This window comes from Hydra vulgaris, chromosome 01 (genome assembly GCF_038396675.1).
Source record: "Hydra vulgaris chromosome 01, alternate assembly HydraT2T_AEP".
Lineage (NCBI taxonomy): Eukaryota > Metazoa > Cnidaria > Hydrozoa > Anthoathecata > Hydridae > Hydra > Hydra vulgaris.
In genome coordinates, this window is record NC_088920.1 from 66860001 (window position 1) to 66887500 (window position 27500).

Consider the following 27500-nt stretch of genomic DNA (forward strand, 5'->3'; position numbering starts at 1 on the left):
AACGAATAAAAATAATTCAATTCAATTTGATAATTAGTTTAATTAAATTTTTTTTTTAAATTTGCTTTTGTATTAGATTTATGTTTTGTGTTAGATTTGGGTTAAATTTTTTCTCATGAATTATTTACTTTTACTAAATAAACACTTTTTAGCTTATTTTGATGTTTGGTTTGTTATTATTCAAGTAATGTCTACACATTTGTATTTTTTGATTAGTTAACTCTACATCAGCGTGGACACATATTAGATTTTATTTTATATGAAAAAGCATGTGTTGCACTTTCTGATGACTATGAGGATGTTCGACAAGCTGCAATAATGTTGATATGGGTTTTCAGTCATACCCAGCCTGAGAGGTTTGCTTTGCAAATATATTTGTTAATAGTGTTGTTTACCTTATGTTAATTATAAAAATGGTTTAAAAAAAATTTAATTAAAAAGTTATTTTAAAATAATTTACAGGCCTTAAAGTTAATTAAAATTCATTTAAAGAACTAAAAAAAGTGGAAGAAAAGTTAGTTAAAGATAATTTAAAGGCCTGAAAACTGAAAATATTGTTAGCTTTTTTTGATGTTCTAAATTTTTATTTCCAAATCATTAAATTTTTTTGTGTTTATAAAATTATATTTTTAGTTTATTTAATTGTAACCTACAGGGAGTTTTTTTTTTTAATAAGTTTTAGAAGGTCAAAAATAAGTTCTCAAAAGTTCATTTTCAAGGTTCTAGAATAGGTCGAAGCAATTAAAAAATTTTTAATTTAGATTTGCCTAGAGTTGCTAATCATTGTCATTTAAAAACACATTCAGTTTACTTTTTTTATTTTTTTATTTTTTATGTTAATTCAGTCCCCCAAATATAGTCCCCAAACCTCTAGTTGAAATATAGTCCCCAGACCTCTAGTTGAGGGTGCTGCTTTAGTTGTTGTTACAACCATAAATATTTTGAAAAATAATTTTTCAAGTTACTTTAAATTATGAATAATTATTATTAATAATAATAATTAAAGGCTTTAAATTCATATAGGAGCTATTAAAACTAAGTTATACTGGCAATGTTTGAAATATTCAGCCTTGTTTTTCTTTTAACCCCTTAGGACCGATATTTATTATTAAACAAAAAAAAATTTAATATTCTGTTGGTCCAATAATTAAAAGTTCTTTTATTACAAAAATTTTTGTATTCCTTAGTTGATATTAATTTTCTATTCCATTCTTTCACCTAAACAAAAATTTTCTGCTTGCTTTAAGATTAAACAGCAACAAACTGCTTGTGTTTACTCTGATTTAACAGAAACAAACTGCAATACTTATGTGACTGATGAGGTAGATTAGGATCAACTTGTTCAAAAGCCAATAACCAAATTAGCATTTAAAATTTATAAATTATCTCAACTCGAAAAACTCGAGCCTTTACAAACAAGGCCACTACACAGAGAAACAAATTAAGTGCCGTACTACCAGGGACGTGGTAGGGATTGAACTCATAAATGAGTTCTTGAGGTTCCTTTAAAGTGTATAGTTCTTTTAGAACATATACTTGAGGTTCCTTTAGAACAGAAATATCAACTTTGACTCAAATAAACAGATTAAATATTTTTGAAAATATGAATCTTATCAAATTAAAGTTTAAAAGAAAATATGTTGAATAAAAAGTTGCTTTTTTAGCAAATTTTTATTGACAATTTTATTGAAAACAGTAACAAAAAAAAATCATTATATTATTTGATTTTGAATAAAAAAAAATTAAACTTTACTTCTCAACCAAGTAAATTATTTCCCTGGTTGTACTGTGCTCAGATTATTTTTCTGCACAAACTTTACCTTGTCAAACTTTTTTTTTGAGTTATGTATTTGGGGTTAAACAACAATTTTTTTTTTTAATTTAAAATATTTTATCAAATATATTTTAAAAAATTATCAGTTTTTTGGTCATAGTGAGTTTTTGTGTAATAGTTTTTATTTTTAATTAATAATATTTTTCTATGATCTATTGTAATAAGTTGTACAAGTTATAATTATTTGTATAAACTAATTATTTGTTAGACGTTAGTGAAATTGCAAAACTATAAAAATAATTATTTAATTTATAATAATGTGTAATAACTAATAAAAATGTACTTAAATTTTTAGTTAATTAAAATAATTTATAACAAGTTAAAATATTGAATGATTTATATTGAAACTTTTAAAGATTTTTTATATTCAGAAAGCAGTAAGCAGAACATATATAAAATAAACACCAATTTTATATTTAGACTGATTTCTTCAGTGTGTCAACCTGATGGTATTCCACTAATGGATGATGCTTTTATTAAAATCTGTAGTATGGTAAATGACAGCTCAATGAAAGTTCGAGCGAAGGCTGTTAGCTTGTTAAGTTCATTGCACAATGTCAGTTTTGCTTTGCTAGAGCAGACATTGGATAAAAAATTAATGTCAAGTGGTAAAGTATGGTCTTTGTTTTAAATTTATAATTTTATTAAGTGAGATTTTGATTTATAAATTCACTTATAGCTTAATTTCAATAATTTCACTTTGTAAAGTTAAAAGGATTATATATTAACGGAAAATTATAACTAAATAATATGATTTGTTGCTATATGTTAAGTTTGGTTGAACTCATTTAAAATAGTTCAAATTTTGATTTTTCTAAATTTTGAAAATTAAGTTCAAAATGGTCAAAATTTGTCAAATTAGAACTTGTGTCAAACTTTAAATTCAAGTTTTGGTCAAATTCAAATTTGGTCTTTTTAAATTTTGTTTATTTTATATCATTAATTTTATCAAATTAACTTTAATATCATTCGAAGAATCAAAAATTTGAAGAATTTTTTTTTGGCTAAAATCTTATTTCAACTTAAGAGGGATTATTTTTCAACTTTCAAGGAGCCATTATGCAATGGTTAGTGTGTTATACTTGTAATGCAAGGGTTATGAGTTTGAATCCTGCTTGAGCACATAGACGTTGTTTGTTGGAAATTGTTAGTTGGGATTGGGAACTAATTAAATGCTGATCACTATGTAGAGGTGCTCCTTGATATGACCATTAAATTTTCTTATAGTAAAAAAATTAGCAAAAATTGTAACGAAAAGTTTTATCAAAAAAAAATTGTACAAATTTAAGAAAAAAATTAAAAAAAAATTGTACAAGTTTTAACAAAAAATTTATAAAAATAAATTTTTATTCTTTTTAATTTTACAAATTTAAAACAAAATTAATCAATGTCAATGCGTTAAATACAAATCTCTGGTGCTTAAAAAAAACCCAAGACGACACAAAAAACCCCAAGTGATAGTACTTGAGGACAAAAATCTAACTTATTCTTTTTTTTTCTGTACCCGCTTCCTTGGCAAAATGAAATTTGGTTGAGCCTTCCAGTAAGAATTCAATTTTTTCCTCTTCACCTTCACCAGTAGACTAGCATATGGACATTTTTGTCATCAAGTTTTGTTTTTTTGTTCATAACAATCGCACTTCTTCTAAAGAAAAACTTGCTCAGAGCTAGCAGATGATGACTGAAAAATGAGTTGATTCTAATTCTTGATATAATTTGTCAAAATTTAAATCAACAAAAAAAAAGAGAGCAGAAAATTTCGCTAAAGTTTAATAACTTGGTAGTTCGAACTTTCACAATTCACACTTGAAAATTTTTCTTTACAAATTGTTTAAAAATCAAGTTTCTTTTTTTTTACCTGAATACAAAGGTATTTTCTGGCACACTTTTCTTAATTATTTTTTTACTTCTAATTACTTAAGCTGTAAAATGCTGTAATCGTTCTCAACAAGAATTCTTTGATTCAACTCTTGGACTGACCCAACTTTATTCTCATTGATCATCAGTTCAATCATTTCCTTGTAAGCTGCATTTTAATATTGGGCAAGTATGATTCCTCTGTAAAATGGGTGGAAAATTGTTTCATTAGCTTAGAGCTTGTCTTTGGTCACACAAACTGGGAATTTCCAACTTTGACTTTATAGTTTTGCAGAACACTTTAGTCTTCATGCTGTTTGATGACTTGTTAGGGTGAGAATTCAGGTATCTCTTAATGTTGAAAAGTTTGGACACCATATTTGAGATTGTTGGTCAGAGGAAAAGAGTAAAGACACCTTTTTAATCTTGGCAAGTGGGCCAATGATGACAACAACCTGAAAAAAGAATTTATTTATTTTTTAAGATTTGAATCATTAGGAATAAAGAATTTTAATAATTTTTAGTTTGTAAAAAGTCAAGTTTAATCAAAGTTACCTGTTCAAAGTTACCTGTTCAAATTCTTCTGATGTGTAGGGATGCTCTGTAGATAAACTTTATCATCATCAAGCTGAATTTACAGTGGGTCTCAACTGGTGCAATGATTGTTACAAATTCAACTGAAAGAGATATTGGTAAAATTTGGTTTAAAACCACTGTCAAACTTGGTTATAAAAATGGCTTCAGACCAGACACATTTTTTTATTTAAACCAATGTTATAACCAAGTTTGATTGTATGTTCCGAATATAGTATTACAAAAATTCAAAAAAATTAATTAAATACTAGTTTCATTTTTTGAATCATCCCCTGATTGTTGATTCTGACACACTCTATTCTGACCCTCTGTTGGTCAATGCTGCTTTTGTGGGTTCTGGATAACAGTTTTTTAAATGCATCAACAAGGTTTTTTTACATCAGTGATAATGGCACCACAAGAATAAGTAAGTGATATGCACACGCAAGGTCCTCCTGAATTTCATCAGTCAGTTATGGAATGGTAGCTAGCATGTTTTCTTGTTGGTAGCTGCCTCCTTGAAAAATCAATGAAGAAGCAGAAGCTTTGATCTAACCATTGTTCTGGCTGACTTCACGTGGAGCTTTGATCCAAGTATTTAGCAAAGACTTGAAATGCTGCTTTATTGGCATGGTTGAAGGCAAGAAAAACTACCTATTATATACTTCATCACAACCAAATCAAATTTTGACTGGAATGGCCTTGTCTGGATAAAAGGATTTGATGTGAGTTCTCAGAAAACTGGTATAGGAGTTTGGTATTAACAGAATCTTTCCACAAATTGGTCCTTCCTGCCAGCACTTTAATCTGACAAATAATCTTGAGATGTCTTTTGTTCTCCATGTTTATATCTTGGATTTTAGTGAAAAAAGTCCATGGTTCTTGAGTTTTTTTAAATTTGCTTTTGGCTTTTTGTTAAAATCAAATGCATCTTTTCTGAATATTTTATTTTTAGATTTTGTAAGTTGTGATTTGCGTAATTCTCTTTGGACAAAAATTAGTGTTTTGTGTAATTCTCTTTGGACAAGTACTAACAATTTCAAATTATTTATGCAGGAATTCTTATTTTCATTCTTATAAAACCCATAGTGCTAAACATATTTTTTGTAAAAAAAAAAACCTTATATATTTTTGTAAAAAATAGTGGTTTTTCTTTGGTGTTTCTTGACTGTTTTTGCCAGGGGCGACAACTCATGTCAAAATTTGATAAAATTTGAAAATCTAATTTGAGTTTCAAATTTTGTCAAATTTGTATTCAATTAAATAGACTTTAAATCTGAAAACTGAATTTGCATTTAGATCTTAAATTGGACAAAATTTGAAACTGACATCTCACAATGTTAAATTTGATAAAGTTTGAATCGATTTGCAGAATCTCACTAAAAATGGATTTCCTGATAACTTTTTTTTATTTATTTAGAATCTTTACAACTTTTTTCTCTGACATAATAGAAATATTCTAATCTCAGTTTTTAAATATGCAAATCAAAGTTAATAAGGAATGCATGATCCCATTTAAGGGGTTTAAACCTTGCTGGCCAGTATTATAAGGTTAACATGTGGGTATAATTTTTTGTCAAGCTTGTAAATTATATTTTGTATTGATTTTCTTATATGTTTTATTTAAAGTTGTTTTGAACAATTTTCAGAAAACAAAAAGTTTTAATGAACGAGCATCTGAAAGATTTCTTGGAGGCGATGATACCTCTATTAATACTCAATGGAATACAGGTAATACCTGGAGTGACAACCTCGTTACAATTAATAAACCAGATGAACAAGAGGTTCAACTAATGAATACTGGTGCATGTGGAGTTTTTGTTCGTGCACTTGAGGATGAGTACATGGAGGTTCGCTCTGCTGGAATTGATTCTATATGTGAGTTAGCTAATCAAAATGCACAGTTTGCTCACCTTTCAACTGATTTTTTGGTTGATATGTTTAATGATGAAATAGAGATGGTTAGGCTAAACTCCATTACAAGCCTAATGAAACTACACAAGTATGTTGACTTCCGTGAGGATCAACTTGACACAGTTTTAGAATGTTTAAATGATTTTAATCAATTGGTCAGAGACTCTGTTCGTGAATTACTTGGCTATTGCTTGTTGTCTACGCAAGCTTGTTTGCACGCAACAGTGTTAGCTTTGTTAAGTAATCTGAAGAAGTACCCTCTGGATAATGAGTCTATATGGAAGTAAACTTCTAATTTTATAGATTTTATATATATCAAATATAGTAGTATATTTCACAAAAAGAGTGCTCAATGTTCTTAAAAAACAGAGCAGTAATAAAAACACTTATCTAACTTTTAAAAAAATGTATACGATGTTTGAAAGGTAAATTAAAATAATCACCAATTTAGAAAAAAAAATTTATAAAATAAAAAATTAGAATTAAATTCTAAATGAAATCATGAAATAAGTAATTTTTAAGAAGTTATAAAAACAAATTAAAAAAAAAATGTGTATGATGTTTGCAAGCTAAAGTTAATCATAATCAAAAAAATTCTCACAATTTTAACAAAAATGATGTTCATGTAACTTCATGTTTACATATGAATGTAACCTCATGTTCATGTAACTTCATGTTTACATATGACAAGTTAAAAACAAAACAGAAGTTAATTAGAGCAATTTATAACTTCATGTGAAAATTTCGATTTATAGTTTGAATTTTTTAAAATTTCGACTTTCATCCAGATGATCCTGTTGAAGGAGAAACTGACAGTAGAAGCTCAAGTTAGATAACTGTCTTTTTTACTAATTTATATATATTTATATATATATATATATATATATATATTTATATCAACTCTCGAAATTAGGGTCGGCATTTGGCAATGCCGACATCACTGCCAACCTAAAATTGTTTGAGGTGGGAAAAAAATTGCTGACCTTGTTTCTATGTGTTATGTTTAGACCTTTGTATCAATTTTTTTTGTGCTGACCTATAAAAGATTGAGGTCAGCATATTATCGCCAACCTCATTTTTCCTAATTCTGAGGGTATATATACATATGTATATATATAAATATATAGCACTCGAAATTAGGAAAAATGAGGTGGGCAATATATTGTTGACCTTAAACTGTTACAAGGTAGCATCAGACAAAAAACAGTAACCATAAAGACAAAAAACAGTTACCATAAAACATAAAACTGAGGTTGGGAATTTTTTGCCTACCTCATTTTTATGTTTTATAACATTTTTAGGTTGGCATTGCCGAATAATGACTCTAGTTACAAGGTATATATATATATATATATATATATATATATATATATAGAGAGAGAGAGAGAGAGAGAGAGAGAGAGAGAGAGAGAGAGAGAGAGAGAGAGAGAGAGAGAGAGAGAGAGAGAGAGAGAGAGAGAGAGAGAGATTGATAGATAGATAGATATATATATACATTTCTAATAGTGTACTTAGGTCAGCACTCTGATGTTGTACTGAAATAGGGAGCTGCTATGGGTTTTAGTACAAACATTGACTGACTATCTAGAAAAAACATGCAAAGTAGTGCTATCACATCAACTAAGGGTTTGAATTGGGATTGTAATCATTTTTTTCATTATTCTTCATTTTCTTCTTTTGGCAAAATAACTGTTTGAGTTTAGGTAGGCATTGGTAAAAATTTATTAAATACATATCTATATACTCTGAAGTACAAGTATCCAAAACACAATCTTATCGCACTGATAGCTTCTTTTATTTATCCTACTGAGACAATATGCAAAGTTAAATTATACACATTTTTTTATAACTATATATAGAGTAATAAGGCATATGAGATAATAAATTAAGTTTTATATTTCTTAAAAAATAAAAGATATTATTCTTTGTTTTTATTATTAAAATTTAATGATAAAAAAATTGTCTCAAAAGTTAATTATTGAGAAACAGAAGAATCATTTAACGTTACATATCAGAACATAAAGGCAAACCATTTATATTGCAGACATTTAAATAAACAAATTTTTAATTAGTATCTGAAATTTCTTTCTCAGTTTTCTTTCTGGTTCAGAACCTTGTATTCTTGTTTTGATTGTAACAATACTATTAAAAGATTGTAACTATCAAAATTAATCATTTGTAAATGATTATATTTGGCAGTATTATAGGTCAATGATTAAATTTGGCAGTAAATATATATTATATATTTTAGGTAAAACTATTAAATAAAGATTATGCAGGTTCTTATTGTTCTTTAATATTATTTATGATTTCTTGGCTGGATGATGGGCAAACAAATGATACAGGTGATGTTTTGTAGTATCTATGCTGCACTTGACACTAAAATTCTTGCTCAAAATGCTATTTTATTTGTAAAAAATTTGTTTTGATTATCTTAACAAAATCAAGTTCTGTCTTGATGTTCAGTGGCTATCTTAGCTCTGAACGATGCTTGCGCCTGAATGATGCTTGTTTTCAAGAGTGTTACAGTCTCTATATCTCTTAATCAGTAGGCTAATTGTTGATTTAGCCACATCATAAAGCTCAGAAATTTTTTTATAATAAATCTTCTTTATTTTTAAATTTTTTCTTTTTTCTTTGACTATCTCATTATTTTTTTAAATTCAATTTAAGTAAAAAATTTTCTTCATTAATTATGTAAATATAATATGTATAAATTTATAAATAAATTCTGTATAGTTCTGTTTATAAACTTTTGCATGGTTATGTTTTCAATAAAAAATTTATTTCTTTCGTCTTTAACAAGTTATCATAAGGAGTATACATTAGTGGAGCAATTGCTAAAAGTTTCATTCACTTTCAGTGAAAAGTAAAAATGTTATGAAGGAAAAACTCAAAAAAATTTATGTTTATAAACTTTCGCACACTACTGTATATTTGCATGCTTTAAGTTTTAAAATGCAAACTTAAATCCAAAATTTTTTCTTTATAATAAGACAACATTTTTTTAAATAAGTTTTTTATAATATTTTTAATGTCCTTCATATTGTGATAGTACCTGCCCAACCCCAAACCCTCAGTTTATATATGTGCTGAAACTCTTGCAGATTTCTAGCTATTTCAGTATAATTGCATCAGTGACATTTAATGCATGCTCTTTGTAGTTAAGGTGATTTACAAATTATTCCAATTCTTTTATTTGGAATTAACATGATTTTATCAGCGTATTATGGAATTAACATGATTTTATCAGCGTATTATGTCCAAACAAGAGCTTTAAACGTTTTGTTGTTTTTTTTGCTTCAGGTGTTTTTAATATTTAAAGAAACTTTTCTTTTTTATATATAGTTTTTAAAACCTTTTAAAAACCCCTAATACTTTTTGAAACTCCTAATAGTGAATCTAAAGAACACCATTTTGGAGTCTTTAGATCACTTTCGCTCATCGATGTTAACATGAATTTAGTTCAAATCTTTTAAAAGCGTGCCTTAATTTACTATAGATCCTAATTCTAATTGTTTCTGATGTATATTAACTATATATAGTTGTCAAAATGTAATATTTCTATCAATTTTTGCAAAAAATATTAGAATTCCGACTAAGAAAGAGCTTATGATTAAGAAAAGTTGCCAATAAATGATTAAAAGAGATCATATTATTAAACTATGATGTTCATATTACCTAAACAAAGTATTTATTTAAAATTTTCTTCAAATTTGAACAAGCAATTGTGATCTTAAGAAGATTTAAAAAAAAAAAAGAATCTTCAGTCTTGGTTTTTTTGCTACAAGCATTTATATTTTATGATACTGCAAAATTTATCATTTTTTTGTCTTTTCATAATTCACCGACCTGATCATTTAACAGAAATATGTTGTAGTCAATAAAATATCATACAGACACTATAATAATTTAAAATTGCCTTAACTACACCAAATAAATCTGTATAATTGTAGTAAATACTTGTTTTACTATATATTATTTTTTTTATGTATTACATTACTATTTTTAATAATTAAATTATATAATTAGTTCATAATATATTTTTAGTTTTTTTTTAATTAAATTTAGATGTTTAAAAGAGCTGGGAAAGCGCCACTCTTACTTTGTTTCTTCTTTAGTTCCAGAATTGTTAGTTACCCATCCCTATTATGCGGTTCCTGAACCTAATATAAATGATCCATCTCATATTGCAATAGCAGCCCTTATATTCAATGCTGCTGAGAATTGCTCATCAATATTTAGTTTGTTACCATCTTATACAAAGCAACATTATGAATATTTGAGAGACAGCCTTCCGCATTTAATTCCTCAGTCAAAAGAAAAAAAAGAGTTTTCAACAGGTGTGCTTTCATTTTATTATAATAATGCGGTAGTGGTGTAGTGGTAAAGCGCTCCCTTCAGAAGCGATAGGTTCCGAGTTCGATCCCCACCACGTCCCTGGTAGTACCGCGCTTAACTTGTTTCTCCGCACAGCGGCCTGGTTTGTCGAGGTTCGTGTTTCGGAGTTATAGAGTTGAGAGAGGGTTATAACCACTATTGAGTAGCCTCCTCATCTGTAGTGGCCTTCATGGCTATGAGGAGGTGAATAACAAAAAAAAAAAAAAAAAAATAATGATAACTTTTTTGATTTTGACAATTTGTTTCTTAATTGCTAAAAAATTTGTTTGGTTTTTTTAGTATTTTTTCCTTTTATTAGTTTTATATTTTTACTTAAATGTTTACAGATGATGATGGTAATGTTGTTAATGATTTTTTCTCATCTGCTGTAAGTCGTATGTACAAGGTTTTGGAAATGCCTAATTCTAATATGAACACATCTATTTTATCATGTATTAAAGATTTTCAACATATAAAAAGTATGAATCAATATTTTTCTCCTGCGGCAGAGTTTTTGTGTCTTTTTTTGGAGTGTCATCAGAAACTCATTAAATGTAGAAATGATCGTACTTGGTCTATTCCTGCTGCTATGGCAACATCTTCATTGTGTAGCTCATTGCAAAATGATGTTGTTGATCTTATGAACAATTCGTACAAGTTAGAATTTATGTATTCAGGGTTAGCAAGTGAAAATGTAAACACGCTAAGACTTGTAAGTTTGTTTATAGTTTGTTTAACAACTGTGTCCACATAAAGACTCATAATTTACAATATAATAGGCTTTGCTAATGCCTTGCTAGAATAAAAACTGAATGCAAGTTTAAAGTATTACTTTGTAGTAATATAAATTTTTAGTTAAGTGATATTAGCCTGAATATTTGTATGATATAATTTACATGTCAAAAGTTAAATTTAATAAACTTTTTTTAACTCGCACGTTTTCATTAAAATACATATTTCATTAATATATATATTTGATTAAAATATTGAAAAAAGATATTTTGCTTTAATTTATTTAAACTTTTACAAAAAAAAATTAATACTAGGTTTTATAAAAAAAACTTGAGAAAAAAGAGATAAGAGACATTTATTTAAAAAAATAAATTTTTTGTAGAGTAAAAGGTAATTAAAAAAAAGCTAATTATATATATATATATATATAGAGAGAGAGAGAGAGAAATTTTACAGTTTTTGTTTAAAATAATACACACATTTTGATTTGCTAAAGTTTTATCAACTTCTGTTTCAGCTTCTTATTTGAAGGAAGGAAAACAAGAGTAATTATTAAACAAAAATCCATGATGTCTTTCAATACCTTATGAATAGTATTCTGGTATCATCATAAGGAGGTTACATAACAATGAGTGCCAAGTTTCATGATATGCTTCATAAAAAAGAATTTAGCTGTAGTTGCCTGTAATAGGTAAACTTTGTCACTAGAAATAGTGAAGTCTCCTTTATTTATATCCTTTACAAAATTGTCATGTTTCATAAAAAAAAAAGGTGTCATCAGAATGATGACACCTTTTTTTACATATTTTGTGAAGATAAAATTTCTTTTTTAAAAGAAATTTTATCTTCACAAATAATGTAAAATCGAAATAAATAAAATTTTTCATTAACCATTATTACAAATGCAAGAATACCATGTCTGATTTTCACTTTGTTGCACCAACTCTTGCTTTTATGACTGCTTCTAAATGTTATAGCATGGTTTTTAAAAGCTTTGATGTGATGTAAGCACCAATTTAATAATAAGTTTTACTAAGAACCTCGTACTAAGAATTCTTTTTTATTTGTTCATTCTGAAGGAGGTATTTTAGATTTTAAAATTACTTTTTATATAAAATAGTATTTTAGATTTTTAAAATGGGATTAAAGTATGGGCTTTTGAGGCGGCTATTTAAGGATGTTAACATTACTTTTTTTGATGAATTGTTGTGCCACTCTGCTTGTATGTTTGGGACCCTTGTCTTGATGAAAAAGAAATTTGCAATCTAAATTAAATTATTTAGTGTTTTTACAAAAATTTTTAGAATACAAATCAAAATATATTTGTCCTGTCATTATGCTTTCAACATTGGCCAGCCTTCCCACGCCGTTTTTAGCAAAGCATCCCAAACCATAAGACCCACCTACATGTTTGAGAGTTTTTTTAAGATTTCTATCTAAGAGTACATCACAAGGTCTGCATCAAACTCTTTAAATATTTAAAATATACTCTCATCGACATTAACACTGTGTTCCAAAATGCCTCACCTTTATTATGCAGCTTGCAATGTCATGCAGTTTTGCAAAGGCTAACTTTAAACTTTTTTGCTTAAATCACTAATATAAATAAAATAGAAATATAACAAACTAATGACTTAATATCAACAGTCAGCGAATCTCCCAAAGCAGCTAAATTGTCAATAACCTTGTTTATATCCTTGGTTGGTAAAAGTTTTATTACCTATTTAACAATGCTCCTCCTGAGCATTGTTAAATAGGTAATAGATAATGTTAAATAACTTAAATAAAAAACAGACAAAACATAGATACCACTATAGACACGATACCACTACAGACACGATAGGTACACATTAAGTTTTTTAATGTATTTAATGAAATTAATTAAAACAATATAAAAATTGTAAAATAGCAATTAACTATAACAATTATATGAATAATAACATTATTCCAATAGAATTATAACATGGTAACATAATTCAAATAGCTTTAACAAATGGTTAAGCAAAAAGCTTATAGTAAAAGATTAACAAAATTTCATTTTGGGTTTTAGAAAATGATTAACATTGAAGAATTCTGAATCAATTATAATAGTAGGAACTCTACCTAAGAACAAATTAAGGCCCATGTATTGTAATACAAAAGTCTATAATGGTTAAGTATTTTAGTCAGCAGATTTTTTTTTTTTAATGTTAAATAAGTTGCCCATATTTATGTATAGGATAAACTGAGGTAAATTGAATTATTTATTTTATAGCATTATATAGTTTTAAAAAAGTTCTACTCAAAGAAAAACTTGAATACCTTGTGGTTTCCAAAACTCATGATATTTCATGTATAAGTTACAACATAAAACAAAATACCAAGGCTAAAAATCAATATGAAAATTTTTTAAAAAAGAACATATTCCCTAGTTTCCACTTGGCACCAATATTGGGGTAAAGTACTTCATCATAAGGACTTTTGTGTTTGTTTTTTCTGTTCACACATTATTATTATTATTAAAGCTATTTTTGATATATTATTGTTTACCTTCTATGAATCAATTTAAAGTTTTCATTTTGCTTATAGTTTAATCTTTTAGATGCAGTGTCCCAAGGCCGACAATGCCACTACAGACCAGAAGTTATAAAATGACATAAACTCTGCTTGTGTTATTCCAATGTGTTATTAACACTTGTGTTATTCAAACAACTTTAATGTACATATTTTTAATGTTTACAAGAAATTTCATTTCTAGCAAAATCAAATCAAAAGGTGGAATAATACAGTTTTAAATGATTGATAATTCTGGTGAAAAATTAAAATTTGATTATAGAACAATATAATAATACGCGCTAAAATTTAATATTCATCAGGTTAAACCTAAGCATTGCATGGTTAAATATGAGAAATAAATTTTGTATATAGGCTAGCTTTTTTTAGGCACACATGCTTTTAATGAACTGTCTGTCTAGTGATAAAATCATTCATATTAAAACCAAATAAATAAATTTTTTGAGTCAAGCTAAGTTAGTTAAAAGTTAATAAAAAGTAAGTAATGTTGTATTTATATATGTTATGTTATATTACTGTATTTCCTATACCTGAACAAATGTAACTCATAAAACTAACATTGTCTAAATAAATATTCACATGCTTGCTAGATTATTTTGTTTAGATTAATTTTTTTTTTTTTTTACATTTTGTTCAAAAGTTGAGTTTTTCTTTCGTAGCAATGTATTTTAATTATGTTAATTATATAAAACTTTAAACTTTTTTTTTTCTTTTATCTGAATTTATTTATAAATAATGAGCGTATTTTATGTATTTGTAATTTAAGCTTTTGTCACAACGGTGTGCAGTTTTATGTATTTGTAATTTAAGCTTTTGTCACAACGATGTGCAGTTTTATGTATTTGTAATTTAAGCTTTTGTTACAACGGTGTGCAGTTTTATGTATTTGTAATTTAAGCTTTTGTCACAACGATGTGCAGTTTTATGTATTTGTAATTTAAGCTTTTGTTACAACGGTGTGCAGTTTTATGTATTTGTAATTTAAGCTTTTGTCACAACGGTGTGCAGTTTTATGTATTTATAATACAACAGTGTGTGTTTATGAACAATGGTGTGCGTTTTATGAGCCTTAACTACCTCTTTAAAATGTTAATTAAAATTATTTAGATAGTTACTTAAATATTACTAAACAAAAAAGTAACATAACATAAAATCACTCTTTGCGTCATAAAATGCTCAATGCTTTATCACAAGGCCTGGTATTTGATAACAGGAAGTTCACATCTCTAGCCTTTGCTTAAAAAGCGGATCCTTCAAGACAGCAGGACATGACAAAAAAATTTTTAATTTTCACTTTTTTATTTTACAACTTTACCCACTTTATCTTTGTTTATAAATTTCTAGTTATATTATTATAAATTTTACATATATATATATTTTTTTTTTTTTGTTGTTGTTGTTTTATACGAGGCTAAATATATACACAGACACACGCGCGCGCACACACACACATATATATGTGTGTGTGTATGTATATATATATACATATGTATGCATATATAGACACACATATATGTGTATATATATACACTCATGTATATATATAAGACATTAGTGTTCTTTTACAAATAAGCACTGTAAGTCCTTTTTTTTTTCATATTTATAAAATGATTTTATTTGAATCAACTAACTTGAGTATTTGTAAAATATGTTTGCTTTTAATAGAATGGCTCATAAAACAGTTTAAATAACAAGAAATAACTATGTATGTCTTAATTAATAAGTCCTATAGGATTTTTGGAAATAAAAGACAATCAGTTTAGATTTTATGGCTGACTTGTTAACTGCTTTAATCTTAAAATGTAACATTTTAATGTATTACCATAATACTAAATATTTTGCAATATTTAGTATATTTGAAAATAATTTTCTTTTAATTTTATAGATCAGAATATTAGCACACAGTTTATGTGTGCTTTTGGAACTTCGACTCATTACTAAAGATCATTTACCCAAAAAGGTTAACCTTAAACTCTGGGGATCATTTTTACAACGTCTTCGTAAATTTAAAGAGCATGTAGTATCAACCTCTGATGTAAATGATCAACTTAAAGAAGTTCTCAAGTTGCAGGACTCAATTGAAGAAAATATTTCAGAAACTTCTACACTTATTACTGTTTTACAGAAATTTTTCCTCAGTTACCCAATCAATATTTCTGTTAAAAATCGTTTGCGACTTACACATGCAAAGATGGTAGAACCAAGAAGTTACTTAGACACTCCTCTAAAATTTTGTGCTGGTTTGACACTTAGTGTACTTGTTGTAGCTTACATTGAAAATGTAGATAATATCTCTGATATTCAAGTTAAGGTAGAATGTTTTATAATTTTTTATTTATATTTTGTTCAATTGTTTTCTTGTTTTATTATTCATACATTCTTATTTTTTTAAAAGTTTATATATATATATATATATATATATATATATATATATATATATATATAGATTCATATATATGCACACACACACACACTGTTTATATAAATTACCCAGATCATAAAGTGCAATTGCATAAACCTGCATTGAATGACTTTAATTTTTGCAGTTTTGGTAAACATCGACTTACATGTAAAGTTATTCTTAGTCACAACACGTGGACAGGTATGAAATACTATCAGTTAAAAAGAATTTAAAACTAAAGTTTTAAAACTATATATATATATATATATATATATATATATATATATTTATATATATATATATATATATATATATATATATATATATATATATATATATATATCTGGATCTCGGAGTTAAACTGCACTATGTCATTATTATCAACTTTTCAGTAGAGCGGTTTGAATGTGGTTGCTATATATATATATATTATATATATATAATATATATATATATATATATATATTATATATAATATATATATATATATTATATATAATATATATATATATATTATATATAATATATATATATTATATATAATATATATATATATATATTATATATAATGTATATATATATAAATTATATATATATATAGTATGTATATATAATATGTATATATAATATATATATATATATATATATATATATATTATATATATAATATATATTATATATACAGTATCAGACAAAACGAGTGCAACCAAATAATGCTAATTTAGTTTCTTTATATAAAAGTGCTGCATTTTTTCAATTCAGAGAAATAACTATGTAACTCTTTAGAGACAAAGTTCTTCAAGTTATATTCATCACAAAGTTCATTATTTGTACACGAAAATTAATAAATTAATCAAAAGTATTAAAAAAAGTTGATTTCCTACTGGACAAAACAAGTGCAACTTGACAAAATGAAACTTCTGGAAGCTTCTGCATGCTTCTGGAAACTTCTGGATACTTTCTTTAATTATTAAAAAACTTCCGTGACATTGACACGGACCAGACTTAAGGAAATGAAACAAACCAAAAAAGTTGCACCTGTTTTGTCCGCTGTAAAATGGTACTTGTCAACGAAATTCTGACTGTGTGCTGTTACCTGTCAGCTGATTGCTCATGTCATGGCATGCTATGACTCCAGACTCCTGAACTGTTTGCTGTGGTAGTATAGTTCGTTTCGTTTTTAAGACATAAAATTAGGAACACTTTTTAGCATTGTTCAATGTTGGTTGCAAATGTTTTGTCCAATACTTTATATAGCAACCACATTCAAACCGCTCTATTGAAAAGTTGATAATAATGATATAGTGCTGTTTAACTCCGAGGGTCAGATATATATATATATATATATATATATATATATATATATATATATATATATATATATATATATATATATATATATATATATATATATATGTATATGTATATATATATATATATATATATATATATATATATATATATATATATATATATATATATATATATATATATATATATATATATATATATATATATGTATATGTATATGTATATATATCTATATGTATATGTATATATATATATATATATATATATATATATATATATATATATATATATATATATATATATATATATATATATATATATATATAAATTTTACATTTAGAATCATCAAATGTGAAGTTGAATATAGTTAAAGCTTATGTTACGGATATCAAAGACGAGATCAATAAAGAGCAGCTAGAAGCAATTGACGATTATAACTATAAAGGTTTCTTAGATTTGTGCGAACCAGTTAAAGTGTATATTCATCCTAAAGCTGTTTCGAGGTGAACTGCCAATTATGTTAATAACACTTTTTAGTGCCAAAAGATCAGCTTCATATCGGTAAAAAGAGTTATTTATGCTAGGTAGTAGTCATCGTTACCTTTCAAGGTTTCAATATCGGTGTAAAGAAAACCCTTAAATTTTTCAACGATCAGTGTTGTCGTAATGAATTTTGTACTTTTAAATCAAAGTTTTATAAAGTTTTAAGGATATTCATGTAATGTTTATAACTTTATAAACAAAATAAAAAATTTACTTGTTCTCTATTTTTCCATTTGCTTGTTTACTTAAAAGTTAACTTCTAAAATCTCTTTTAATAGTTCATAATAGTTTAACTATTACATTTCATATCAGAGAAGTAAAATAATTTTTTTATATTGTATATAAAAAACAAAATGAGTTAATATACTAATATTAAAATAAATGTTTAAAAAACTTCAAAATTAAAATAACTAATATTAAAATAAATATTAAAAATTAGAAAAACTTAAAAAATTGAAGATATGCTTAATTAATATATATTAATTAAGTTGATTGTATTAAGAAGATTGATTGTATTAAGAATGAAGAATTTAGTATTAAGAAGAAAATTTTTCAATAAATTTTACTTCTTATTTTGAAGTAAAAAACGTTTTTGATTTAAAACCTAATTATAAACTATAAAATATGTATATATATGTATCCCAATTAAAGGTTTAAGATCAGATGTGTTTCATTTTTTGTCATTCTCAACTGAAGATGAACCTTTTAACGATTTTTTAATAATGAATAAAACAATCAATATATTGGTGATATATATGTTGTCTATCTTTGTTCGTTTTAAGTGTTTATAAGTCTTATTATTGTCTTATTAACACACTGTCTTATTATTGTCATCGTATTATAATATTTTTAAATACTATTTAAAACTATTACTATTTACTATAAACTATTACTATATACTATTATTTACTATAAACTATTGCTATATACTATTTAACCTTTGTTTTTGTCTTAACAACTGTCTAAAAATGCTTTTTTCGAAAAATAATTCTCTTCTATTTTAATATACTTCATTTTCCCCTCTGGCATTCACTGCTCGTGTGTGATCATTCGGCAAATTTATATTCCAAAGTTTTTAAATAATATTGGGCCTAGTCCGTATGGGTTAGTGAAACGGTCATCAAGCACGACTATTTTCCAACATATATACAATAAATTGTACAAATTATAACAGTTAACTATTATAATTTCTATACAATAATTAGTTCATAATTTTATGAATTTTTAAAAAAGCGTTTAAAAGTGTTTCTCTTCACTTAACAATTAACGTTAATGCGACAGGTTTATAATTATAAAGATCCTATTATAAATTTAAAGAATCCTTATAATGTAGAAAAGCGACGCCGAAATATTTCACCACAAAAGTTATTTCATTGGAGAAATCATTTTAAATGCATCAGCTTTTGAAAACTAATCTAGTTACTTTGCGCACCATTTAAAACAATATTTATGTGTGTGCGTTAAAATTAAATGGAGCGTTTCCCTAGATCCATTCAAGCTTCCCTGCTTTTTTTAATGTACTTTGATAATCTTTCGATGGCCTCAAACTAATTTGATGCCATCGGTGCGGAAAAGCACTGGTAAGTTCATTTAACTTTGCCAATCAATGTTAAACAAAGTCGAATAGTGAATATTCGTTAAACTTTGTAAAAGAACAAAATTTTGTAAAAAATACCAATCATGTTACCATTGCTAAAGATAGAAAAGTAAATTATCGAAAAACTAAAGCAACTAAATTTCTAGCGACATTTATTATTGAGAATATTTTATGGAAAGTATGAATAGACTTTTTAAATCCTAAAATAAGAACATTTGGGCAATTCGACGGCGGAAAAAAAAAGAAGTCAAATTTCTCATTTTTGTAAACTTTTCTCTTTTTTTTGTAAACTTTTAGCAAACGAATATTGATGTAGGTATATCATAGTTTATTTAAAATATAACTAAAATTAATTAAATTTAAGTCGTTTTTATGCTTCCGAAAGCTATGGTTTTTCTCGTTGTCGCATGTTAAAAGAAGTATCATTGTAAAGTGTTTTTTTAACCATGAATTTATTTGCTTAATTCAAAATAATTTAGTGTGAAAATGGAGCTTAGATGTTCAATTTATTGTTGGTCAGGTTTTATACTTTAAAAAAATGTATATATTTGGTGCGGCCGTAGCGTAAAAAATATATATTTGGTGCGGCCGTAGCGTAAAAAATATATATTTGGTGCGGCCGTAGCGTAAAAAATATATTTAGTGTGACCGTAGTGCAGTAGTTAGGGCGCTTGCTTTAGAAGCAGGAGATTCAGGTTCGAAACGAATTATACATTATATAAACTAGATGCAGTGCTTTCATGCTAAAAAAATGGAAACCACAAAGTTTCTATTTAATTCAGCTTAATTTTCAAGTTTATCATATTGTAAGATTCTAAAAATCTTATAAAAATAAAATATGTTACAAAAAATAAATTAAAAATCTTCAATTTTGTCTAAAGCCGTCCGTTTTTTGCCTGAAATCATGCAAAAATTCTTCTTTTTGTTTTGGAAACACAACAAAAAATTTCAAAATAAAATACGCATATTAAATAAAAAATAACACCTGAATCAAAATGATAAAATTTTTACGTGATTGTTAGAGATTGGTTTATGTTTGAACTTTTACCTCGGAAATAGTTCAAACATAAAGCAATCTCTAACAATAACGTAAAAATCATTTAGAATTATGCCCAATCAACAAGGCAAAAGCATTTAAAATATTTGTTTTGTCTTATAAAACACTTTTTTAAAAATTCAATATCATGAGCAGTTAAACTTTTTTATCTTTAACCAATGTTTTATTTGCAATAGACTCTAAATTGTTATATTAAAAAGTATTATAAATCATAAAAAAATACTTGAAAAGCGTCTGTCGTTTCATTTTTCTATTCAAAACTTAATTTCCTTTCTAATCGGAAATGAATTTAAGAAACACAAATTATTATTTTACAAGTATTCAAATTTGCCTTTTAACACTTTTACATAAATAGTATTTATATTTAATATATATTTACTTCATTTTTAAAAAAAGAAAGTTAAATAAAATTTGTTTACAAATTTAATCCGCCATTTGTAAAAAAGGAAAAAGCGGTTTCACTTTTCGGATACAAGTTAGACTTCTAGTAAATCTAATATATCATTATCTGGTGCTTTTTCCTAACGTTTTTGTTTTTGTTGTTTTTGTTACAAAATGAACACTTACGTTATTACATAATTCTTATTTGAATATTTTTTTTTTTTAGTAAATCAAACCGTTTGTAAATGCAATTAAAGGGGGTTTCCATAAACCCTATGTTTGTCAATTTTTTTTTTTTTAACTCTATTTAGGTGCCCCCAAGAAGTCCTTACAGAGCATCGCGGATGAGCATTTAGTTGGAAGTTCACGCCTCCTTCCTAACCGATGTCGCAAAACTTGCCATGAAGTTGGGTTTGAACTACCAACCCTTTATTTTTGAGGCGAGTGCACTACCACTGTTGCGCCACGGTTGCTCATAATTTTTAACCTTTTCCCTCCTGCGACAAACGATCATATATACCTGCACCCCCTCCTCCTCCTAAACTGTGATAGTTTTTATTATGTCCAAAGTACTTTAAAAGATTTAAATTTAAATACTTTGCAGCATTTTAAGAACTCAACCTAATGAAAATACGTCCATAGACACATAAACATAAGAAGTGTAAGTTAAAATGTTCGACTAACTTTTGAAAAAAGTTGCTCTTGCGGCAAAAAATGATATCGATTAGATAACTTCCACAAATGAGGCACCTCACAGGATAAGGGACCAAGTCTTAGAAATGTAGTTATTAGCACTACTGTATAATAGAAAGAAAAATGATCAAAAAGAAAAAAAAATTAACTTAATATCTTTATTTTTGACCAAGTTATACTATTGCATGATATTAGGAATCGTTTTAAAATTAGGTCAAATCTGTTCTTGCCAATCATATGTTGGAACAAAAGTTGAACCATTCACGTTACCGACGATGACAGATTTATTCAATTTTGAAATTGGAGTATTACCTTCTATGCATGCAGCAAACTCTTTGACCAAAGCTACTTCACTTCGCCGAAACTTGGATTTCAGAATTTCGTGTGACCGACAGACAAAAACATAATATTTATTTTTTGGGTTAACGCAACAGCTACTCTCCAAGAGAAATACTGCATTACAATGTTGTTTTTATTTTTCCCTACGAAGTTGTCAGCATGGCAATACAGGGTATCTTTGGTAGAACATTTATGTTCAGCAAGGTAGTGATGAATCATACTCAAAATATAGTTTGCACCCTTTCCGGTTAACATGTTTTCAGGTATCACATAATTGTGCTGAACACAGACCGATTTATTTGCAATACCAAAAATCCCAACTTTATACGGAGTTAAAAAATAGATAGGTCCAGGTTGATCTGGTGAGTTTGTTAGAAAGATTTGCTGTGCATAGTGTGCATTCTCAACTAACTTAAGATGTTTTAACAACTCAGTCATACGCTCTCGTTTGACTTCTACTTCTAGATTAACCATTTCAGACATTTTTACACTGCATAAGTCCGAGCGCGCACGTTGGATAGCAATGAAAGGCAAGGTCATTCTTCAAATCTTCAAGAAAGCTATAATATGCAGCGAATGCATTCCAGACAATTCACATGCGGATTTATATTTTGTATGCTTTTCTTTGTCTCCCATGACGGAAAAAGCATCATCCGATGATCTCTTATTCCTCGAGTTTTTCCGGGTAGAACTAGTGAATTGTTTTCAGCATAATTCATTATAAATTGAACAACTGCTGTGGCATCTACTTTTGTACTTTTTTTTGGGTTGTCTTCCAGTATTGCCATGTCTATGAGGAGCAATTCCAAACTTAATGACTCGCCTGCGTAGTAGACGGAGACGTTTACGACCAATCCCATACAAAAATATTAGTTTTTTCAAACATATCTTGTATCAGTGAAACCAATAATCCATCAGTGTTTTTGATCAAAGTTCATTTTGATCTTCATAACGATTACAACACATTAGCCTTTCACTTGTGTGAAGCAGAGCACTTAACTGGCAACAATATTGTCATTCAGTTTGTTTTCATGTTCAAACATCAAACAAACAAATCAATCTCAAAACGATGTAATCTGTATTCGCGTATTTCTGAATGTGAGAAGCGCATCATACAGTTTTCTTTTTTATTCCTTGATTACATCCACAACCAGATTTTATAAATTTCTGTATTTTTTTCTCATCTTCATTTTCAAATAACTGTGAGTAAAGTGAACGGAGAGGAATTATTGCCTTAATGGTGTTATCAAGAACAACAATGTCATTTTGAATTGTCAGTTCATCCTGTGAAGTTGAAACCCTTTGGTTTCAACTTCACAGGATGAACAGATGATTCAAAACACTTTGGTGCATTCTCACTCATTGGTTCATCGTGTAAAGTCGAGGTTAAAGTATGATTCTCATCTATCGCCGCTTCATCGTTGCTAGATGCTTGGTTTTCAGATGAATCAGACATTAAAAAATCATCATCAAAATCATTTTCACGATCTCTATATTCAAAGAAATCGTGCAGGGCATCGTTGACTTCTGATGGATCTAAACCATCAGTTTAGCTTTGCTATATCAGTATTTTTAGAAGTACTGGATTCATGATTCATAATAACTAAAAACCACCAATATTAAACGAGTCATTAAAATTAAACTTAAAGTTTAATTTTATCTGGACTTTTTTCTACACCTAACGTGAGTCGGCTCTTATCGTTGGTTTGAAATACTAGTAGAAATTTCGCAACAAATAGTTGTTTATTTGTAATAATTAATTTGGTATGTATTAACATTACTGTCATGCACTTCTATTTAAATACAAAAAAACCGCAAAACATAGTTACATTTATGAATTAAGCGGGCTTATTACGTCAGCATTTGAAATCAATTTGTTTCTAAAGTAGCACCTATTAAAAGAAATTCAACAAAGAAAAGCATATTTAAAATTATTTCTTTATTTAATCTAAAAATTTTTTTATCAATCAATAATTGTTGGTACTACGATTAAAAACATAAAAAATTTAATAAAACATTTGGTCACCATACTCGGTTTAAAGGGTTGATAAATAACATACAAATAAGTTATATTTTCAATAACTTCTTAGGATTTTCAACGATTATTGATCAAAAATAAAAAGTATTATATACTGGCACGCTAAAACATTAATAATATAGCGTAAAAAAATAATTAACAAGGAGTTCTTTACATCTAGACGAGAGAACCTTATCAAAACAGTTCTGATGAAGAGTTGGTACCTTTACCACATTTTAAAAAAAAATCCTTTTTTGCAACTACCAAAAAATTTTCACAAAAAAACACCTAATATGTATTGTAATATGATAAAACTATAAAAAAAACAATTATCTCGTTTTTGAATTTTTTGACCTGACTAACTATTATGCCAAATATCTCTGTAACTAGAAACTAAAGACTTGGTACCTCTTCCTGTAAGGCGCCTCAAATGTTATAAAAAATCACTTAGGAAAAGAACCACCGGTTATTTAAAATTGCCTTTGTTAATTACTTTTAATGATTGAGTACTTGTGCAAATCTTTTATCTAAAACTCTAAAAAAACTAACTCCTAATAATAGATATAAAAATCCACAATAAAATCGCTCGGTAACGTAAGGAACGTAACATAAGTTAAGTATATAGTATCAAGAAAACAAGTTTATTTTCATTAGCCGCTCACCTCTGATGAATTTTTATATATTTTTTCCATTGGTATAGAATTCTCTGCATCTCATGAAGTTAAAGGGCTTTTTCGTTCCCAGCCTGCAAAAAACGGATTTTTTTTGCAAAGCATCACTATTTGACATAAGTATAAACATACAAATGTTTGGAGTTTGCTCCATGTCTGGATGTTATTTATCTCAAAGACCAAAAAACCCTGGATCCATTAATGAAGTTACATAGCATTTTTGGTAATAAGTTCGCCAGACTCAAAACTTCTTATTTTATTCTTTATACTAACAGGTTTTATTTAAAACAGCTAAAAATTTAATATACAGTTTAAATAGGCAAATATTTTATAAAGTTGTTGCTCATGTAATGTAAGTTAAAAAGTGGAATTGCCTAATTGTACGTTTCACAACGATAGACCCAGGGCCGAAGACACGGTAAAAAAGACTGACAAAAAGCTCCTTTAGGAAAAAAATGGGGGAGACCAATTTAATCTCAAAAAAATTTAAAACATCTTTATTTCTCTTTCATACAAACATATTACACGTACATTAATATAAAATGGGCAAATAATCATAGATTCAAAACAAACAAAATATAAAACACGTTTCTCTACTATTTCATATTGCAAGCTGTATCATCTCAACAAACTAATATCCAAAAATACTACAAATTGCAAAACTAGATACCCCAAGTTCTCTGAAAATATGATTACAAACGTATGTTTAACGTACATTTAACCAAAAACTAAAAAAACCTAAAATTAACTTAAACCAAAATATGCTAGAATTTAATTATATTTTGTAAATGTCTGTGAATACCCTAAATATAATAAACCATGTAATATTATTAATTATAATTATTATAATTAATTATGAAAACGTTGTTGTTGTCGCTATATTATATTATATAGTTGTTTAAAATATATATTCATATATATATATAAATATATATTTTAAACAACTTTTTCCCGTGAAATGTAAAATCTATTCATTTGGTTTGATAAAAACATTTGGTTTGATAAAAAGACGATTGATCTACTGCAATTTTACCGCATTCTTCAAATAATGATGAAATTTTACAGTTTTATTTTTGTATGAAGCAACATTTTTAGATTTTTATTGTGTTACAAAATACTTTTTAACAATTTAATCATATATATGACGAGATTGTATTGATCAAAATAAAAAAGTCTTGAATAGCTCAACTATGTCTCCTCTATGATATCGTAGTTCAAGACAAGCAAGGTCGATTGCCTGCGGATTTTTTTTTTTTTTTTTCATTTTCATGATTTATATAAATCTATAAAATACTTAAGCGTCAAAACTTGAACAATCTTCATTTTGGACTAAAAGCTCTCAATTAATTTTCAATCCTTAAAACTTGTATATTACTGTTAAAAAAAATCGGATTAATTTTTCTTACTTCTTAAGCGTATAATTTGTTGTCATTATTATTGCCTATGACAATGCAATGGCGAGGTGCAAATTGTCAATTTCTGAAAAAAGTCCTCTACACCTTAAAAGTTCTAGAAAAAAAAGAAAAAATAAGTTCTTTGCTAAAAAAGTGAAGTCACGTGCCTGGCCCTCCGGTGTACGTCGACCATGTTGTTATTATTATTATTACTATTATTTCTATTATTGTTATTATCATTGCTGTTGTGTTTATTATTATAAGGATATTTTAGGTTCAATGTCTGCTCTGACCATATTTGCGACTCTTCAAGGCGCAAAGTTGGCTGAAAAACTTAATTTTTGGCCAAAATTAAAAAAAAAAATCTCAATAATAATAAAAATTTTTTTTATTATTATCGTTTTTAAACAAAACATTATCCAGGCTATTCAAAAGTATATAGGTTTTATATTGTTTCTTGAAAGAAAAGTCAATAACCATATCCAAGAGCGATTAAAAATCGATGAATAATTTCTTGCAAAAATACAACATTTTTTTATTTGTGTATAAATTTAAAACTATATACACATATGTATAGATTTTATGTTATAGGATTGAGTTTAATTTGAAATAATAACAATTTTTTATTATTATATATTTGCATAAGTTATTTATTTTTGAAATTAGCATAAAATAAAAGTTTTTACTTCAATTTCAACTTCTTCCGTAAACGAAAATCCACATGCATGGACTTGATCGATATGATTTTATTATATATTTGATAACATAAAATATACCTATTTTAAGTTATCAAAAATACTAATGTCTCTATTTTTGTTTTAATTCAATAAATACATGTTCAAAAACGTTTCTTTTTTCTTTATACAATCGTACTAGCTACCTAAATTATTAAAATAGTTCAAATATTCACTTTTATTTTATAAAATATTTCATATATTTAACTAGATGAAAATATTTTAAAAAATGCATATTTTAGTAAACTTAAAATCTATGTAAAATGCAAAGTACTCGATTAAAACATTATATTTAAAGTATATTTTGATCATCTATTATCGCTTAATAATTCCTAAAAAAATTAGGTGTATATAATTAAAATAAAGAAACTTGTATTCATTGCAAACTATACCGTATTGACACTATATTTGTGTTGTTTTCATGCCACATTTTTAATCATATCTTTGTTATTCCGAATTGTACGCATACTTTTTATATTATGGTTTTTAATTAAATGTATTGACTTGTATATCTTTAAA

The 27500-nt window shown here is 26.8% G+C and overlaps 1 protein-coding gene across 1 annotated transcript in view; it reads left to right on the plus strand.

Annotated features, from left to right (window-relative positions):
* The window catches only part of LOC100205144 (integrator complex subunit 4), a 25267-nt gene extending 7144 nt beyond the window's left edge, over positions 1-18123 (plus strand). Inside the window, exons 4-11 of the mRNA XM_065788985.1 lie at positions 217-356; positions 2255-2447; positions 5914-6461; positions 10250-10521; positions 10906-11270; positions 15729-16154; positions 16390-16445; positions 17896-18123. Of these exons, the coding sequence (XP_065645057.1) occupies positions 217-356; positions 2255-2447; positions 5914-6461; positions 10250-10521; positions 10906-11270; positions 15729-16154; positions 16390-16398 (1953 nt within the window). The 3' untranslated portion in view covers positions 16399-16445; positions 17896-18123. The remainder of the gene's footprint in view (positions 1-216; positions 357-2254; positions 2448-5913; positions 6462-10249; positions 10522-10905; positions 11271-15728; positions 16155-16389; positions 16446-17895) is intronic.
* The last annotated feature ends 9377 nt before the right edge of the window (positions 18124-27500 follow it).